General features: G+C 35.2%; 2 protein-coding genes across 3 annotated transcripts; both read right to left on the bottom strand.

Annotated features, from left to right (window-relative positions):
- Positions 1 to 138: 138 nt before the first annotated feature.
- Positions 139 to 8,044, bottom strand: LOC115997136 (26S proteasome non-ATPase regulatory subunit 2 homolog A-like). Of its 2 annotated transcripts, none has more exons than XM_031236640.1 (25): positions 7,805 to 8,044; positions 7,405 to 7,505; positions 6,967 to 7,087; positions 6,817 to 6,876; positions 6,560 to 6,627; positions 5,866 to 5,902; positions 5,390 to 5,458; positions 5,210 to 5,248; positions 5,019 to 5,113; positions 4,710 to 4,824; positions 4,467 to 4,541; positions 4,083 to 4,238; positions 3,721 to 3,828; positions 3,545 to 3,646; positions 3,317 to 3,457; positions 3,123 to 3,227; positions 2,722 to 2,946; positions 2,442 to 2,555; positions 2,147 to 2,362; positions 1,894 to 1,953; positions 1,676 to 1,789; positions 1,494 to 1,579; positions 1,005 to 1,113; positions 733 to 911; positions 139 to 620 (listed from the first exon to the last, which is right to left on the bottom strand). In XM_031236640.1, the coding sequence occupies exons 1-25, from the start codon at positions 7,841 to 7,843 to the stop codon at positions 545 to 547; spliced, it is 2,610 nt and encodes an 869-aa protein (XP_031092500.1). In that variant the 5' UTR covers positions 7,844 to 8,044; the 3' UTR covers positions 139 to 544. The 2 variants fall into 2 exon arrangements, with proteins under 2 accessions (XP_031092500.1, XP_031092501.1); XM_031236641.1 differs by having other exon boundaries at positions 6,967 to 7,083; positions 7,805 to 7,818.
- Positions 8,045 to 11,499: 3,455 nt separating this feature from the next.
- On the bottom strand, positions 11,500 to 19,317 carry LOC115996947 (26S proteasome non-ATPase regulatory subunit 2 homolog A-like). Its single transcript, XM_031236391.1, has 25 exons — positions 19,207 to 19,317; positions 18,812 to 18,912; positions 18,142 to 18,262; positions 17,992 to 18,051; positions 17,734 to 17,801; positions 17,134 to 17,170; positions 16,662 to 16,730; positions 16,481 to 16,519; positions 16,292 to 16,383; positions 15,973 to 16,087; positions 15,733 to 15,807; positions 15,368 to 15,523; positions 15,006 to 15,113; positions 14,830 to 14,931; positions 14,602 to 14,742; positions 14,408 to 14,512; positions 13,987 to 14,211; positions 13,657 to 13,773; positions 13,364 to 13,579; positions 13,034 to 13,093; positions 12,819 to 12,932; positions 12,638 to 12,723; positions 12,160 to 12,268; positions 11,895 to 12,073; positions 11,500 to 11,760 (listed from the first exon to the last, which is right to left on the bottom strand). The coding sequence occupies exons 1-25, from the start codon at positions 19,315 to 19,317 to the stop codon at positions 11,685 to 11,687; spliced, it is 2,682 nt and encodes an 893-aa protein (XP_031092251.1). The 3' UTR covers positions 11,500 to 11,684.
- Positions 19,318 to 20,944: the final 1,627 nt, after the last annotated feature.

Here is a 20,944-nt window from a genome sequence, read left to right as displayed (position 1 = left end):
TCAATTATTACACTGATTTTTCTGGAGATTACCTGTGCCCGTTGTGATATGTGGGCTGTCAATGGTGGGTAAAAGAAGCATTATTTAGGAATGCTGAAATTAACCTTAAAGTGAGATGAAAAAGGATAAACATACGAATGAAATGAAAGGATGCGTAGCCACAAACTGATAACTTGTTTGTAAAATTCGCAATCAAAATGATTGCAGAGTGTTGAAAGGTAGAGAGAAGTTTTTGATATGAATTCTATTTACAATGAAATGGAAGACGTGTTGGGAGAAACCCCATGCTGTCTTTTGAACAAAAGAATCATCACACTGTCAGATACCTAGCTAACATAGATCTCATGAGAAATTTAGGATGCTGCTTTTCAAAAGGAAAACAGAGAAGAATCAATGGTTAGCAGAAAGCGGTGGATATATCGAAGCAAGAACCTAAGGTGGCGAGAACTTAATCACCTACACCTCTGACAAAAGAATGAAAGCTATGTAGTCTTTCAAGTAGGATCAGAGAAGACCTGAATGAATGTATCCCCCGTTGTAGAGACTAATGATCGTCTTTGTATTCTGGGTTTTCCTTCAATATGACAAATCCTTCAAGAATGGGTGAAAGTGGACTATATCTGAATGAAAAAAGTGGTGTTAGTAGAAAATAAGTATCCAAAACAACCTTGCGCACACAATTGTACAAAAATGTCACTGGAAAAATGCAAAATAAAATGGGTAGGACTATACTTGTCAGTAGCTAGTTCAACTTTATCACCAGCAGAAAGGAGAACAGGTGTTGAGTAGGTCCGGAATCCAGTGATTGTCTTAGGTCGACCTGGTTGATCAACAACGTCCATTGCTTGGCCCACACGGACTGGTACTGACAAAGGTTTCAAATTCTCGTCCACTGTCATTAGCATCCTTGGCTGCAAAGCAAAAGCAAAAGCAAATAAATATTTTAAAAAGCTAGTATACCACTTTGGTAGTGAATTGGAGAACTAATTTGCAAGAGAGCATACCGTCATTGCCAAACAAAGGAAATACAACAAATAATGGTATTCCCCCAATATGAGAGCTTTCATATCAAGACAAGCATGCAGTGTAACTATAAGTCCAGCCAAAGCAGTCCTGGAGATGGAAGATGTGAGAGCAGATTGGACTTGAGATGGTTTAAAGAATGCAGTGAGGTTGCACACGGGTAAAAAAGTTATGCAATTGAAGTAAGCCTTTTCAGTTTTAAACAAAATTCAGAAAAAAGTCCAAGCATGGAGTAACTCCTACTCGTGCCACAAAGTAAACAATTTGAATTTAGAAACAAACAAAAAATGAGCCTCAGCTAAACATAAGGGATTAAGAGTAACACAGAAGTACATTGTAAATGGTAAAGAATATTGGGATCAGAACAAAATAATGTATCATTTATTTATTTATTTTTTAAAATAGTAAAACAACCCTTAAGATTGCCAGGCTATATTAATGTTATGTTTGCATGAGAAGAGAGCACTTACTGAGAGAATAAAAACCTCTCTGAATGATATGGTGAGAGAGTTAATAGCCCTTTTCCTAAATGGACAAGACCTTGAGCAATCCGAACCTATATGAACATGAAGAATACAATTAATTACACACATCTCATTTTTAAAGAAAAGAATAACAATGCTGTCCAAAGGAAGTGAAATAGCATCCTTACACAGAAGAGAAGGTCTGGTTCCTTGTAATAGTAACTTGACAAATTGCAAAGCATCCCAGCTATTCTAGCATTGTTAGTTCCTGCACCTATCAACCCCAAGGAGATAATGGCAGCCTGCGGAATTCAGAAAATCTTTCGTACATAAGAGAATTTAATATTTAATATCTGGCATTAAAATACACACTACTTTGACTAACGCTCTCTTTATATCACAATACCATAGCTACTTCCGTGTCAGAATCATGACTAAGTCTGCTTAATGTGTCCGTGACATTGACCTGTTGCGGCAGCAAGTATAAAAAGGCACATCAATAGGGGATACAAATATTATGTGGAGGCACAACATAAAGAGGAAGAAGATAAGAAGAAAAGAATTACTAGTACTATATAGGCATAGGAAACATATGGACAGAGAGGGAGACAGCCATACACAGGCAAGGCTCAACAAATCTGAGATGTTGCAAAACTCACCTTTGGATTTGATATACGAAGGAGGCCCAGAGCCAAAGGAACAGCCCTTCTGATATTCTGCTCACCATACTGCAGAAGATGTTCCAGTGATCGTATAGCCATTTCAAGCCCCAGCTCTTCAGCCATTGCCACCATAGCAATTCCAAGCACTGCTGGTCCCTGGTAGGTTTCACCCTTCTCGAGATGCTGAGCACATTCACCAAGGAAGTCTCGGACCTGTGACAAAGGCCATTTAGCAATTATGTGGACTATCCAAAAATACTTTTTTAAGTGACTCATTTCGTTAAACTAGCACCTTGTGTACATTCCCTGTTCCAGCATAGGCACAAGAAAGCAGGGTCATATTACAGTGTCTTCTGATCTTCTCACTGAATGTCTTTGAAACCTTAGCTGTCTCATTCACACTATCCTGTTAATATGATAAAGGGACCAAGGAACATTTAGAAGTTACAACAGAGAAACCATCAAGTGCTCAAGAACAATCACACAGCTGGAGATGTAAATGGACAATAGTTACATCAAAGGTAATCTTCAGTTACAGTGAAAAACACTACAGAGATAGTCATTCTACTTACCTGCTTCCCTAGGTAAAGAAGACCAAGACCAAGAGGCAAGAGACGGGCAAGTGGCTCTCCTAATTCTGACTCACTTCTATTCTTCAAGGAAAATCTAATAGTCCGGGCAATCTCTTCATTGCATGACCCCAAAAATACCAACCCCAATGTGATTACAGTAAATGCAATCACATCAAGTGATGCATTTGTATCTTCTACAAGTATTGGACGAAGTTGTTCAAAAACCTAAAAACAATGAAGTCGCTAAATCATATGGAGAAAGATATAGATAGAACCAAACATATAACATATTCTAATTGCTATAACTTTCCAGAGGCAACAATGAATTCCTTGAGAGCGCAAGAATCATTATGCTAATTGCAAATGTTGACTCAAATAATGAAAAAAGCACAAACTCAAACCTGGTAACGTTTAGAACCTGCATAAGCCAGTCCCAAACCAATTATGGCACCAACTCTAATACAAGGCTCTTCTTTAACTACATACTCTGTAAGAATAGCTAATGCCTATGATAGAAAACATTAGATCCCAAGATAAATGAAGAGTCAGAGTCAAAGTAGGCATCATGTAACAGACAAAAGCGTTAAGAACGTACATAATCTTGTTCATTCTTGACGGTACAATTCACAATTCCCACTGCCAATAGAGCACCCGCAACTACAAGTGTGTCAGTACTATGGAAGTACTTATCAATTTGTGCGAGCCCAATTTCAACATCCCAAAGCATGATCATACCCTAAAAGGAAGGAGGAAGGATTAATAGCCACACAAAATAAGCACCACATAATCACATAAGCAAGAAGTAAACAGTCAAACCATATACCAGACTTGCTGCAGCACTGGCCTTCCCAAGTCCTTTATTTTTAAAAAGCCAACTTGTTGATGAATCTCCTGAAGCCTCTGATGGGACTGTCATCAACTTATCCTACAATACTGAAGGTATTCAGCACTTTATTCATATATGTATTAAAATGGATGCAGATGCAGCAAATGCATTACCTGCCCAAAGCCAGCATTGACAAATGCATTGACATATGTTGTAGCCAAGTTTTCTCTTGCTGAGAGAATAATTGTTCCAGCAACACCAAGATCATCAACCAAATGAGCCTGAGATCAAAATAAAAATAGAAAATGTGAACTTAGACGACTAGAAAAGGAATAAGAATAGCAAAAAAAGTTAAAACAATGAAAATTAGCAAAATTGGAATGAACACGAGAAAGGTACGCAAAGGCGAACTAACTTGATGCAAAATCTACAATAGGAAACTACCATAGCCTGAAGTTTGAAGGATAATTTACATGAGTACACTTAGATGCAACTGGACAAGACAAAGAGTAGGTATTATTTCAAAGATATGAACCTTGTAAATGTCCGCAGGGGATTTAGGCTCCATCATATCAAAATCACGAGCAAGGGTAAGATAGCCTTCAATTAGTTTATTGTTGCCAATAATGAATTGCAATCCTTCTAAATCTTCTTCACTACACATATCTTCATCAAGCTCAAACGTTTTACGCTGCAACAAGTATATTGACATCAGTATTTGGAAATTATAAATTAGCAAAATAAACATGTATAATTCTCTATTAAAGAGAATTTGACAGATATCAAACTATGTCAGCCTAAAATAATAAATCACTTTTATTGATGAGATCAATAAATTGAATTTGACATTTCAAAATTAAGTATAGCATCACCCATGTTGGCATTTCAAACAGACTCAACTTGCTAATTAAGTACTTACATGGTGAGCAAGGATGTAGCAGAGTTGCTTCTTCCGTAAAAGATCATCACATGACATAAAAATTTTCCTCACGTACTGCAATTATAAATGAGAATGTCAAATCCAAATCATATGTACTTGTGTTAAATGATGGAGCAACTGCTTTCAAGATTTAAAATTTAAAAGTAGCACTTTCAACTACTTATGCAATTTTATATACATTCATAGGATATATAAACATGAAATTAAGTCCAAAGTGCATACCACCAAGTTGTCAAGGCATAATGCAATAAAAAGCGCCCTTTCATATTGCTTAAACTGTCTATATATACGATACACATTGTCAAAAGCCAACATGTCATCTGGTTCAGCAAGGTAGCTGTAAGACAACACAAGGCAAAAGTTTCATCAAGAGGTACTTATTGTATATCAGAAAATGGAAATAGATATTCAAGATGAGCTCAACAGAAAAGAACAAAATAAAACAAAAGGATGGTATTAATATTGTTTTATTAATAAATATCGCCAGATACAGGATGTCCCGCTTCACAAATCTCCTTCAGATAAACTTACTTTGCTGAACTTAGAAGGTATAAGCATGTCCGCTTATAATTTGCACTGTCCAAACTACTTTCCAGTAGGACACTAAGATCTTCGACCGGAGTTAACTAGACCAAATAAAAGGTAGTCCATTTGGTACGTCAAAGTTTTAAAAGTGTTATGAAATAATAAAGAAGATGGATGCAGCAAAAATTCTGAAGTACCTCCATTAAAAGATCAACTGCTTCAGGTTCCGCATTATGCTGCACTACAGAAAGCAAACTATACTGTTCAGTTCTGATGAATGTATAAGGATAGATACATCCTAGTCTCCTAGCACATATACCAAATACACTATGAACAACCACTTCTATAACAGCATGGTGATTGTTGGTAAGTTTTACCTTCATGTGGAAAGCAACAATTTGCGCAATGAGTCGCATGAGATCATTAACTAGGGCATTATCTTCAGTCTGATTAGTGTCATACAGCAAGAGAGAAATGGACAATTTAATTTATTTTTTTTAAATGGTATTTAAAGATATGCATGAAGTAGATTTGCCCATTAAGTGGGTCAATGACAAGAATATTTCCACCAGGAAACTAGTAAATTAAGGGACTTTTGTGAAGATGGGTACTTAATCCAACAGACAAAAGCATTTGTTAACACTGTCTCTATGGCACTAGGAATAAAAGACAGTGTAAAGTTTTGAATCTCTAATCAACGTAGAGTCAAAATTGGGACTTCAGATCGTCTTTTTTAAGATAATACGTGCAATTCATATGGTCCTATTTGGAAATATCCAATAGATAATACAACAAATGTGTTATGGTGTTACTAACAGAACAAGAGTGAACTTCTGAAAAATGAAATATCAACCTGCCGACATTCATGGACAACCTCTGCACCCAAATTCCTGCAGAAGTAATTAGCATTTATCACAACAATTTTAAAGTAGGAATAGACCACAAGATTTCAATTCAATACTTCTGATGCAATTTGAATTGTATTGAAAAAAAAATGATATTCTATTTTCTAATATCCAATTGTTTGGTTAGTAATTGTCAAGACTAGTTGAAGTAACAAGAGTTGAACATCTATTTTGTATTCAAAATTTTTTATTACTCTAGAGTGAAAAAATGTTGCATCCATAGATAAATATATAATAGAAAGTTGTTTCTCGCAAAGTAACTCAAGCATGTAATGCATCCCATGCCATGTAACAGCAAAAATATTCATGAATAATCAGTAGCATAATTGTTTTATATAATCCCACGAAAATATTAGCCTTCTATTGATAATGTACAGCAAAAAGACAGATTACTAAAACTGGTAGAAGCCGAGCAAATACGTCAGTTATTTGTAGAAGGAAAAAACTTTATGAATTCATGGCTCAGCATTCTATAAAGGAATTTTTTTTTCAATACATATATGATATATCAAATAAAATCTTCTCTTCATCAAGTTCTAAGCCCTAGGATTTTTCTTTTGTGGATAAGTAATGTGGTTTTAGATCTCAAAACAGGTGCTTTAGCATATTCAATATTTAGAGACTTGAAGAGGACAAACTCACGTTAAATACTCATGGCCCCAAGATCCAATGTCACCATAAGATCCAAGTAGTCTGTACTTCAAGCTCTCCTGCACAAATAAAACACAATGAACAACAGTAACTCCAGCTTACAAGCATTCAATTTTCGGCACAAAACAAAACTTCAGCATGAAAACATCACATGGAAATGAAAACAGTTGTCGGAAAAGGACACATCAATATTAATCGATGCATGACTAAACAACAATAATAAAAGAAACCTCAAAATACAAACATACCCTTTCTCCTTTGGCAGACATTGCCAACGCCATAACCGAAAGCATGTCAGCCATTAATTTCTACAAACAAGGGGGAAAATGTGAATTTCAAACTATAAAATATATAAACTATGAAGTCATGCACGTTCAAATTTACAAAGTGTTTAACACCTTTGCACCAGAATCAGACATTTTCTCATAATGTGACTTCAGTGTTCCATAATGAGGACGCAAAAACTTTAGTGGCTTTGGAACAGATGTCATAGAGCTTGTTGCCATCTGAATTTCCTGCCTACAATTATTCAAAAATAGAGAGAGAGAGAAATAATAAGTTTATCAAGTGATGTGTCATATTCACTAGCTAAACTAGGAGTGTGACTGTATAATCCTAAAAGCTAAATTAGAAGAATTACTGATCCAACTATTACATTAGCCCATTACAGTAACTAAACTAAATGCACTTGCTCAGTCATGTCTTAAAGTACATATATAATTACAACACTTTATAAACCAGAGATACAAGCATCCTTCAAATCGAAAACAACACAACAATTCGAAATCATCCTTTTAGATAGATTCAAGTTCATAAAAATATTTGAGTAAAAATACCTTATGCTCTCAAGGGCGCGAGTCTGCAATGATAGGTCCGCATCCTGCACATGCTCGACATGTAATTCCAGTTGCTGCTTCAATTCTAAATCTTCCTCCGACTATAAATAAATAAGCTCAACATCACATTGAGGATGCCAAAAATGCATTCAAACTAAATTAACTGACATTGATGCAAGTAGTAAGGGCAAGTAAAACCAAACAAGCATATGCTAATTCCGGTTTTCTCGTTTGTTGAATAGTAAAGTAGTAAACCAAGCATACCACTTCATAATACAAATTATAACGAAACTGCATTTTTCATTCATTTTATGCTGCACAGTTCACCAGTTGCAGTTTCAGTACAAAATTCTCAAACGTTTTTTTCATTTTCGATGAGCATTAATTTTATTTTACTCACGAGATCTTCGTCTTTCTTATCCTCCTTCTTATGATCCATGGCTGGAACTTCGACAGAAGCCTCCTCCCTGACCGGCTTATTATCGCCCCCGTTACCGCTGGCTCCGGCGTCGTTAGGATCTAACGTCGTCGTCACAGTCTTAAAAGTTCAGCAAGTGTATCAGTGTATGAACTTAGCGACGCAATGACAGTTGAAGCTCCTGAGCTCCAATATAATACACACACAAATCATCAGAGCTTTTTCGTTTTCACCAAGCAAGTTCGTCTTCTGTTTTTCTCCTCCCTTATTTATACCCGTCTTGTGAAATAGACAACTGAAATGGATGGTTTGTTACAGCCCAATGGGCCTTACCCATATCTGGTAGCCCATAATATTGATTTTTTAGCCTAATACCCGATTTCAAAGTCTATAATTTGATAAAATGACTTTCTAGCAGTTTTTTTTTTAAAGAGTTTTTTCCACTTTTGGTCCTATGACTTTAGTGCCTCCGTCAATTTAAGTACACAATTTTCATTCATGACATAAGTAGTGCTTGACTTTGATTTGTTTTTCACTTTTAGTCCTTGACTTTGATTTTTTTTCCACTTTTAGTCCTTTTGGCCATATGAGCGACAACTTTTAATTGAAATCAAAAAATTATTGTGCCATTAAGGGTAAAAGTTTCTTATGATAAAGTCCTAAATATATTTATAAATAAAATCAGAGATAAAATAGAAAAAAAAACGTTATTTGCTTGTTCTGTTTCGCCTTTTAAGCGACAATTTTTAATCGGAATCAACAAGCTGTTGTGCCATTAAGGGTAAAAGTGTCTTTTTATAAAGCTCTAAATACATTAAACGTTATTTACCCTTAATGGCACAACAGTTTGTTGATTCCGATTAAAAATTATCGCTCAAATGGCCGAAAGGACTAGAAGTGGAAAAAAAATCAAAGTCAAGGACTAAAAGTGGAAAACAAATCAAAGTCAAGCACTACTTATGTCAAGAATGAAAGTTGTGTACCTAAATTGACGAAGGCACTAAAGTCATAGGACCAAAAGTGGAAAAAACTCTTTTTAAAATAGTCCAATTTAGAACTGGAATCGATGGTTCATGTTCTACTAATAAAATGCAATTGGAATTGATTCGCAAAATTATACTGTAGACCATGCTTCACGTAGTATTGTGCATCAAAGAAAAAAAAATATAATGATTCTCATTAATTGGCGTACGGCAAATTCATGTCCTTGTTCTTTTTTCATCGTCTCTCATATACATTATGTGATATTATACTCTACTATGGATCAAACAACATATAAAAGCAATTAGAGTCTACGTGATTAGCGTGATTGATGTTAATTCGCTAATTGTTATTGATCACAGTTCATCAATTCTTTCTTCTTTTTTTTTTTGAAAACCTACAGTTCATCAATTCAAAGTTTTTAATTATTTATTGTAATATACACTAAATATGTGATACTTGCTAGTCAGTTTTATTTTATAAATGATTTTTTCATATTTGTGTAGAGATAAAAAATTTGCAGTGGGTTTTTTAAAAAAAGATTTTTTACTTTAAATTAAGCTTTTGTAAGCCCCACTTATTGAAAAGAAATATGCGCGGCGAGTAATTCTTTCTTCTTTTTTTTTTTTTTTTTTTTTTTGCTTTTGTAAGATTTTTTGTTTTCTCTTCCTTCCTCCTCTTTCCTAGTGGACTGACAAAACCATTTAAAAACCAAAACTAATGAGCTTGCTCTAAAAATTTATACCTCTTGAATAGATTTGGCGTGGATTTGAAGAGGTTTTGTTCAAGATAAGTTGTTGTAGAAGTGAAGGCAATGGATACCGTACATGAAAAACTAGATGGAGCCATGGCTGAGATTGAGAAGCTCAGGGCAGATTATAAAATCAAAGCAGAATCATCTGAGAACTTCAAAAGTGCTTATAATAAGCAATTGACCAAGATTAGGGATGCAAGTTCTAATGTGGATATACTCACATTAGAGTTGAGTATGAAAGAAGATGAACTGTCTGTTGCAAAGCAGGCATATGAAGAACTGAAATCAAATCTGAAAGATAAAGAAGCTGCCATCAAGTTTCTAAGTTCAGCGAATGGTAGGCTTCGAGCTGATTATGATTCGAAGCTGAAGAAATTTGAAGAAGAGAACAGAAGCATGGCAGTGGCATTAGATGAGACAAATGCAGCAAACATGGAGCAAGAGCAGAAGGTACAGACACTCAGGAATGAAATCGATAAACTGAATACCAATTTAGAAAGCTAGAGCAAGAGAACCGTACCGGGAGCTGATGGCATTCCTCAAAGAACTCCAGGATGCTGGAATCAACGACGCTGGGCATTCTTCATTGCCAAAACTCAGAAACAAGCTCAAAGGTTTGGAGCAGGTTCATGGAGAGTGTTCAGCACATCTCAAAGTGAAAGAATTTGAATGGGTTTCTCAGTGGTTTGGCCGGGGAACTTCACTGCTGCAATCATGAGTAAAGAACAAAGACACTTTAATAACCAAGAACTTCAGGAGACTTCTCTGGTGTTATTGGTCTTGAGATCACACCTTTCGGAGGTCTATCAGAAGCTTGGCGCTAATAGCTACACTGCCACAGATCTGACAAACAAAGAGGAGCAGAACATTTCTATAGCAAAACAATTAGATCAGAAGAACCGTGATCTTGTTAAAGCAGAAAAGGATCTTGAAGATGAACGCGAAAAGGTAGCAATTTTATTATCCAGGGTTGAGTCCTTGAATTGGGTGGAAGAACAACAGCTTCCATTGCGGATAGAGGTTGATATACTTAAGGAAATGCTCAAAGAAGCATCAACATATCAAGTGCATCTGAAGGAGGAGGTGCTGAAAACAAAGAGTGAATCAAAAGATACCTTGGATAGAGCAAATGAAGAACTAGCTGAAAGTTTTTACGAGGGAAAAGTAATTGAATCTGAATTGCAAATATGGAGATTTGTTGCTGAAAGGTTACAATCTAGCCTTAATGAAGACATGGAGTTAACTAATGAACTAGGAAGAATCATGCAGACTTGTGGGGGATTCGGTCTAGACATGAAAAGGGTCAATAAGTTCTTTGATCCTGCAAAAGAGAACCTGAACATATGCTCTTCTTCAACTAAGAATGTTGAAGCTGCCACGGTTGAAGATAGATTGCAATTCAGAGCTATCAACAACAAACTGGTGTTGTTGGGCTTACAGGAGCTGTTTTTATTTAGCTTCTCCTCATATATCTTACAAGAGTAGATAGTTTTTTTATCAAGTTGGTTCAATGTGTGTATCATATTTTTCAAACAATATGTCTTATGATTATTGTTGTCAGAATCATAAATTTATCTGTCTTTATTTTTATGCTTCTCATTTCCATAATCAATTATTACTGTGATTTTTTAGGAGAATTACCTCTGCCGTTCTAGCATTATTTAGGAATGCTGAAATAAACCTTAAAGTGAGATGAAAAAGGGATAAACATACAAATGAAATGAAATCATGCATAGCCACAAACTGATAGCTTGTTTGTAAAAGGTAAAGAGAAGTTTTCGCTATGAATTCTATTTACAATGAAATGGAAGACGAGTTGTAAAAGGTAGAGAAAAGTTTTTGCTATGAATTCTATTTACAATGAAATGGAAGACGAGTTGGTAGAAACCCCGTGCTGTATTTTGAACTAAAGAATCATCACAATATGTAAGACAGATGGAAAATTTAGGATGCGGCTTTTCATATGGAAAACGTAGAAGAATCAATGGTTAGCAGAAAGTGGATATATCGAAGCAAGAACCTAAGGTAGGCGAAACCTTAATCACCTACACCTCTGACAAAAGAATGAAAACTATGTAGTCTTTCAAGTAGAGAAGACCTAGAATGAATGTATCCCCGTTGTAGAGACTAATGATCGGCTTTGTATTCTGGGTTTTCCTTCAATATGACAAATCCTTCAAGAAAGGGTGAAAGTGGAATATATCTGAATGAAAAAAAAAAGAAAAAAGAAAAAAAGGTGGTGTTAGCAGAAAATAAGTATCGAAAAAAACCTTGGTTGCACATAATTGTACAAAAATGTCACTGGAATAATGCAAAATAAAATGGGTGAGACTATACTTGTCAGTAGCCAGTTCAGCTTTATCACCAGCAGAAAAGAGAACAGGTGTTGAGTAGTTCCGGAATCCAGTGATTGTCTTGCGTCGACCTGGTTGACCAACAACGTCGACTGCTTGGCCCACACGGACTGGTACTGACAAAGGTTTCAAATTCTCGTCCACTGTCATTAGCATCCTTGGCTGCAAAGCAAAAGCAAATAAATATTTTAAAAAGCTAGTATTCACTTTGGTAGTGAATTGGAGAACTAATTTGCAAGAGAGCATACCATCATTGCCAAACTAAGGAAATACAACAAATAATGGTATTCCCCCAATATGAGAGCTTTCATATCAAGACAAGCATGCAGTGTAACTATAAGTCCAGCCAAAGCAGTCCTGGAGATGGAAGATGTGAGAGCAGATTGGACTTGAGATGATTTAAAAAATGCACTGAGGTTGCATACAGGGGTAAAAAAGTTATGCAACTGAAGTATGCCTTTCCAGTTTTAAACAAAATTCAGAAAAAGTCCAAGCATGGAGTCACTCCTACCCGTGCCACAAAGGAAAGAAATTGATTAAAAAAAAAAAAAAAGAAGCCGCATCTAAACTTCAAGGGATTAAGAGTAACACAGAAGTACATTGCAAATGGTAAAGAATACTGGGATCCAAACAAAATAATGTATCATTTTTTTTTAAAGAGTAAAAAAAGTAAAAAATCCTTATAGCCAGGCTATATTTATGTTTGCATGAGAAGAGAGCACTTACTGAGAGAATAAAAACCTCTCAGAATGATATGGTGAGAGAGTTAATAGCCCTTTTCCTAAATGGACAAGACCTTGAGCAATCCGAACCTATATGAACATGAAGAATACAATTAATTATACACATCTCATTTTTAAGAAAATAATAACAATGCTGTCCAAAGGAAGTAAAATAACATCCTTACACAGAAGAGAACGTCTGATTCCTTGCAATAGGTACTCGACAAATTGTGAAGGATCCTAGCTATTCTAGCATTGTTAGTTCCTGCACCTACCAACCCCAAGGAGAAAACGGCAGCCTGCAGAATACAGAAAATCATTTGTACATAAGAGAATTTAATATTTAATACCTGCATTAATATAATGACTACTATGACTAACGTTTTCTTAACCACATTACCATAACTACTCCCTTGTTAGAATCACGACTAAGTCTGTCTAATGTGTTCGTGACACTGACCTGTTGAGGCAGCAAGTATAAAAAGGCACATCAACAGGGGATACAAATATTATGTGGAGGCACAACATAAAGATGAAGAAGATAACAAGAAAAGAATTACTAGTACTATATAGGCATAGAAACCATAGGGAGTCACAACCTAAAAATATGAAGAAGATAACAAGAAAAGAATTACTAGTACTATATAGAGGCTTAGGAAACATATGGAGAGAGAGGGAGACAGCAACACACAGGCAAGGCTCAACAAATCTGAGATGTTGCAAAACTCGCCTTTGGATTTGATATACGAAGGAGGCCCAGAGCCAAAGGAACAACCCCTCTAATATTCTGCTCACCATATTGCAGAAGATGTTCCAGTGATCGTAAAGCCATTTCAAGCCCCAGCTCTTCAGCCATTGCCACCATAGCAATTCCAAGCACTGCTGGTCCCTGGTAGGTTCCACCCATCTCCAGATGCTCAGCGCATTCACCAAGGAAGTCTTGGACCTGTGAAAAAGGCCATTGAGCAACTATGTGGATTATCAAGAAATACTTTTAAGTGACTCATTTGGTTAAACTAGCACCTTGAGTACATTCCCTGTTCCAGCATAGGCACAAGAAAGCAGGGTAATATCAATGTATCTTCTCATCCTCTCACCGAATGTTCTTGAAACCTCAGCAGCTGTGTCACCCACTCTATCCTGTTAATATGATAAGGGGACCAAGGAACATTTAGAAGTTACAACAGAGAAACCATCAAGTGCTCAAGAACAAACAAACTTATTAGTTATTATAGTTCAAAATATATTTGAACACAACATAATGTGAGCTGGAGATGTAAATGGACAATAGTTAAATCAAAGGTATTCTTCAGTTACAGTGAAAGACACTACATAGATAGTCATTCTACTTACCTGCTTCCCTAGGTAAAGAAGACCAAGACCAAGAGGCAAGAGACGGGCAATGGGCTTTCCTAATTCTGATTTACTTCTATTCTTCAAGGAAAATCTAATAGCCCAGTCAATCTCATCATTGCATGACCCCAAAAATACCAACCCCAATGTGATTACAGTAAATGAAATCACATCAAGTGATGCATTTGTATCTTCTACAAGTATTGGACGAAGTTGTTCAAAAACCTAAAAAACAATGAAGTCGGTAAATCATATGGAGAAAGATATAGATAGAACCAAACATATAACATATTCTTAAAAAAATATGATTTCCCCTAACATATAACTTTCAAGAGGCAACAATGAATTCCTTGAGAGCGCAAGAATCATTATGCTAATTGCTAATGTTGACTCAAATAATGAAAAAAGCACAAACTCACACCTGGTAACGTTGAGAACCTGCATAAGCCAGTCCCAAACCAATTATGGCACCAACTCTAATACAAGGGTCTTCTTTAACTACATACTCTGTAAGAATAGCTAATGCCTATGATAGAAAACATTAGATCCCAAGATAAATGAAGAGTCAATGTCAAAGTAGGCATCATGAAACAGACAAAAACGTTAAGAACTCACAGGATCATGTTCATTCTTGACATTACAATTCACAATTCCCACCGCCAATAGAGCACCCGCAACTACATGTTTGTCATGACTATGGAAGTACTTATCAATTTGTGCGAGCCCAATTTCAACATCCCAAAGCATGATCATACCCTAAGAGGAAGGAGGAAGGATTAATAGCCGTATAAAATAAGCACCACATAATGACATAAGCAAGAAGTAAACAGTCAAACAAAATACCAGACTTGCTGCAGCACTGGCCTTCCCAAGTCCTTTATTTTTTAAAAGCCAACTTGTTGATGAATCTCCTGAAGCCTCTGATGGGCCTGTCATCAACTTATCCTACAATACTGAAGGTATTCAGCACTTTATTCGTATATGTATTAAAATGGATGCAGATGCAGCAAATGCATTACCTGCCCAAAGCCGGCATTGACAAATGCATTGACAAATGTTGCAGCCAAGCTTTGTTTTGATGAGAGAGCAGTTGCTCCAGCAACAGCACGATCATCAAGCAAATGAGTCTGAGATCAAAATAAAAATAGAAAATGTGAACTTAGTCGACTACAAAAGGAATAAGAATAGCAAAAAAGTTAAAACAATGAAAGTTAGCAAAATTGGAATGAACACGAGAAAGGTAGGCATAGGAAAACTAACTTGGTGCAAAAATCTACAATAGGAAACTACCATATCCTGAACTTCGAAGGATAATTTACGCGAGTACACTTAGATGCAACCAGACAAGACAAAGAGTAGGTATTATTTCAAAGATATGAACCTTGTAAATGTCCCCAGGGGTTTTAGGCTCCATCACATCAATATCACGAGCAAGGGTAAGATAGCCTTCAATTAGTTTATTGTTGCCAATAATGAACTGCAATCCTTCTAAATCTTCTTCACTACACATAAATTCATCGAGCTCAAACGTTTTACACTGCAACAAGTATATTGACATCAGTATTTAGGAAAATTATAAATTAGCAAATTAAATTAAATTCATCAAGCTCAAACTATGTCAACCTAAAATAATAGATCACTTTTATTGATTGAGATCAATAAATTGCATTTCACATTTCAAAATTAAGTATAGCATCACCCATGTTGGCATTTCAAACAGACTCAACTTGCTAATTAAGTACTTACATGGTGAGCAAGGATGTAGCATAATTGCTTCTTCCGTAAAAGATCATCACATGACATGAAAATTTTCCTTACATACTGCAAGTATTAATGAGAATGTCAAATTCAAATCATATGTACTTGTCTTTGAGTGATGGAAAACAGCTTTCAAGATTTAAAATTTAAAAGCACTTTCAACTGCTTATGTAATTTTGTATGCATTCATAGCATATACAAACATGACATAAAGTCCAAAGTGCTTACCACCAAGTTGTCAAGGCGTAATGCAATAAAAAGTGCACTTTCATATTGCTTAAATTGTCTATATATACGATACACATTTTCAAAAATCACCATGTCATCTGGTTCAGCAAGGTAGCTGTAAGACAACACAAGGTAAAATTACCATCAAGAGGTACTTATTGTATATCAGAAAATAGAAATAGATATTCAGCATGAGCTCAACAGAAAAGGACAAAATAAAATAAAAGGATGCTAGGAAGATGGTGTCAATATGTTTTATCAATAAATATCGACAGATACAGGATGGCCCCATTCACAAATATCTTTCAAATAAACTTACTTTGCTGAACTTAGAAGGTATGAGCATGTCCGCTTATAATTTGCACTGTCCAAATTTCTCATTAGGAGATCAAGATCTTCAAGATGAGTTAACTAGACCAAATAACATTTTAGTCCATTTGGTACGTCAAAGTTTTAAAAGTGTTATGAAATAATAAAGAAGATGGATGCAGCAAAAGTTCTGAAGTACCTCTATTAAAAGATCAACTGCTTCAGGTTCCGCATTATGCTGCAGTACAGAAAGAAAACTATACTGTTCACTTCTGATGAATGTATAAGGATAGATACCTCCTTAGTCTTCTACCAAATATACCAAATACACTATGAACAACAACTTCTATAACAGCATGGTGATTGTTGGTAAGTTTTACCTTCATGTGGAATGCAACAATTTGCTGCTTGAGGTACATGAGATCATTAATTGGGGTATCCACTTCAATCTGAATAGTGTCATACAGCAAGAGAGAAATGGACAATTTTTATTTTTTTTTAAATGGCATTTCAAGATGTGCGTGAAGCAGATTTGCCCATTAAGTGGGTCAATGACAAGAATATTGCTACCAGGAAACTAGTAAAGTATGGTACTTTTGCGAAAATGGGTACTTAGTCCAACAGACAAAAATGTTTTGTTAACACCGTCTCTATGGCACTAGGAATAAAAGACAGTGTAAAGTTTTGAATCTCTAATCTACGTAAACATTAATCAGAGTTGGGACTTCAGATAATCTTTTTTAAGTTAATATGTGCAATTCATATGGTCCTATTTGGAAATATCCTATAGATAATACAACAAATGTGTTACTAACACAACAAGAGTGAACTTCTGAAAAATGAAATATCAACCTGCCAATATTCTTGGGCAAGCTCTACAGCCAAATTCCTGCAGAAGTAATTAGCATTTGTCACAACAATTTTAAAGTAGGAATAGACCTCAAGATAATCCTAACAAAGTAACAAGAGTTGGACATCTATTTTGTATTCAAAATTTTGATTACTCTAGAGTGTAATGGTGTTGCATCCATAGATAAATAAATAATAGAAAGTTGTTTCATGCAAAGTAACTCAAGCATGTAATGCGTCCCGTGCCATGTAACAGCAAAAATATTCACGAATAATCAGTAGCATAGATGTTTCATATAATCCCATGAAAATATTAGCCTTCTATTGATAATGTACAACAAAAAGATAGATTACTAAAACCAGTAGAAGCAGAGCAAATACATCAGTTATATGTAGAAGGAAAAAACTTTATGAATTCATGACTCAGCATTTTATAAATAAATTTTTTTCTCAACACATATATGATATATCAAATAAAATCTTCTCTTCATCAAGTTCTAAGGCCTAGAGTTTTTCTTTTGTGGATAAGTAATATGGTTTAAGATCTCAAAACAGGTGCTTTAGCATATTCAATGTTTAGAGACATGAAGAGGACAAACTCACCTTACATACTCATGGCCCCAAGGTCCAATGTCACCATAAGATCCAAGTAGTCTGTACTTCAAACTCTCCTGCACAAATAAAACACAATGATAATCAACAGTAACTCCAGCTTACAAGCATTCAATTTTCGGCACAAAACAAAACTTCAGCATCAAAACATCACATGGAAAAGAAAGCAGTTGTCGGAAAGGGATGCAACAATATAATCGATGCATGACGAACAACAATAATAAAAGAAACCTCAAAATACAAACATACCCTTTCTCCTTCGGCAGACATTGTCATCGCCAACACCGAAAGTATGTCAGCCATTAATTCCTACAAACAAGGGGGGAAATGTGAATTTCAAACTATGAAGTTTATAAACCATGAAGTCATAAAAGTTGAAATTTACAAAGTGTTTAACACCTTTGCATCAGAATCAGACATTTTCTCATAATGTGACTTCAGTGTTCCATAATGAGGATGCAAAAACTTTACTGGCTTTGGAACAGATGCCATAGACCTTGTTGCTGTCTGAATTTCCTGCCTACAATTATTCAAAAATAGAGAGAGAGAGAGAGAGAGAATAATACGTTTACCACGTGATCAGTCATATTCACTAGCTAAACTAGGAGTGTGACTATCTAATCCTAAAAGCTAAATTAGAAGAATTACTGATCCAACTATTAAATGTGTTGTTTAATTATTGATCTATTTGGAACCACCAAAAAACAGTTGTCAATTTCGGAGTATTTCACTAAAATATGTTTGTAAGTATCTGAAGTCAAAATTGAGTGCAAAGAAACAAAGGCACCATAAACTTTAGTTGAAAACCAAACAGCTACTATAAAAATACAGCAAAGCCTCTTATACAACGCCGACTAGAAGTTAATATTCATATAAATGCACATATTTCATTAGCCCATTACAGTAACTAAACTAAATACACTTGCTCAGTCATGTCTTAAAGTAAATATAAAATTACAACACTTTATAAACCAGAGGTACAAGCATCCTTCAAATCTCAGCAACACAACAATTCGAAATCATCCTTTTAGATAGATTCAAGTTTATAAAAATATTTGAGATAACATACCTTATGCTCTCAAGGGCGCGAGTCTTCAATGATAGGTCCGCGTCCTGCACATGCTCGACATATAATTCCAGTTGCTGCTTCAATTCAAAATCTTCCTCCGACTATAAACAAATAAGCTCAAAATCACATTGAGGATGCCAAAAATGCTTTCAAACTAAATTAACTGGCATTGATGCAAGTTGTACGGGCAAGTACAACCAAACAAGCACATGATAATTCCAGCTTTCTCGTTTGTTGAATAGTTAAACAAGCATACCGCTTCATAATTCAAATTATAGCGAAACTGCATTTTTCATTCATTTTAAGCTGCGCACAGTTCACCAGTTGCAGTTTGGCAGAAAATTTTCAAACGTTTTTTTCATTTTCGATGAGCATTCATTTTTTTTTCAACTCACGAGATATTCATCTTTCTTATCCTTCTTCTTATGATACTTGGCCGGAACTTTGACAGAAGCCTCCTCCCTGGCCGGCTTTTTATCGCCGGCGTCGTTAGGATCTAACGTCATCTTCAGAGTCTTAAAAGTTCAGCAAGTGTAGCAGTGTATGAACTCAGCGATGCAATGGCAGTTGAAGCTCCTGAGCTCCAATATAATACACACACAAATCGTCAGAGCTTTTTCGTTTTCACCAAGCAAGTTCGTCTTCTGTTTTTCTCCTCCCGTATTTATACCCGTCTCTGTAATTTTGGATTCGTGAAATAGACAAGTAACTGAAATGGATGGCTTGTTACAGCCCAATGGGCCTAGCCCATATATTGATTTTTTAGCCCAATACCCGATTTCAAAGTCTCTAACTTGATCAAATGACACTTTTTCTATTTGTAGTTTTTTTTAATACAACTGATTCTATTACACTGTAGACTTGTAGAGTTGTAGTATCTGTTCATCTATACTTTCTCAACCTGTTGAAATACAAATAATCAACCGCCTTCACTGATGCTTGATCACATGACCTCCCATGGACTATTTATTTTTGACAACAATATAGGCTATTTATTGTTCATAAATAAATTATGATTATGAAAATGGATGTGTTTGTTTAGCATTCGTAATCGTGAAATGAACACATTCATAGACATGTTTGTTAACTTTAACAAATACTTAATAAATGAACACGGACATAATTTTTAAAAATCTTAATAAATGAACACGAATATGAAAAGTTTTAAAATCTTAATAATTAAACACAAACAATCATTATTTGTTCGTGTTCAGTTCATTAACAACCCTATATGAACTAACTAGGATCAATGATTCATGTTCCACTAAAAGGCAAATCGGAATTGGAACTAACCATACATACAAGTCTGGTTTCAATTTGGTTTATATAGTATCCAATTAGAACCGAATTGTGGTCATTCTAAATATGGGTCACTGCATAATGCAATATATCAATGCAAGGAATTGCTCAAAAAATAAATAAAAATTCATGTTTGACATGCTTTCCGCCCTTTCAAGAACAAAATTGATCAAGCGGGATCTGAGTCTATATTTACAATTTTAAAACTCTATGTTCACAATTTTAGAACTCTATATTCACAATTTTAAATCTAAATATACAAAATTACATTCCTTAATATTCACAATTTTGTTAAATATATTCAAAAATTGTGTTATACTATTGAATATAAAGTTATAAAAATATGAATATAGGATTTTGTAATTGTGAACATAGAATTATAAAATTATTGACATGGACGCGGATTACAACCGGTAAAATGAACTAGCTCAATGCAGGCAAACTTGCAAAGCGCATGGGCCAAATTTCTTTTGCCTAGACCCACCCCATACAAGTGCAAGAGTTATACCATGGATCCATGTTCACCTTGCAAAGTGGACTCATGTGTAATTGACAAATTGAATGTTCATAATTTGAATGGTGAACATTCAGTATGTAAATTGTAAACATTCAGTTGTGAACATTCAATATATAAATTGTAAACATTCAGTATGTAAATTGTGTACTTTAGAATTGAGTCCATATTGTAAGGTAGACATGGGTTCGAATAATTTGCCATACATGTGGGATGGCCTTGCAGGTCGCTAGCTTCAATATATATAGTTCACGTGCAAAGGTTCTCCCGAGTGAAAAATAATGTGAGGGAGTCAACAGATACTGAGGCTCGAACCCACT

The sequence above is a fragment of the Ipomoea triloba genome, chromosome 11 (genome assembly GCF_003576645.1).
Source record: "Ipomoea triloba cultivar NCNSP0323 chromosome 11, ASM357664v1".
Taxonomy (NCBI): Eukaryota; Viridiplantae; Streptophyta; class Magnoliopsida; order Solanales; family Convolvulaceae; genus Ipomoea; species Ipomoea triloba.
The sequence above is the reverse complement of the archived record's forward strand: the minus strand, read 5'-3'. Positions and strand labels throughout refer to the sequence as shown.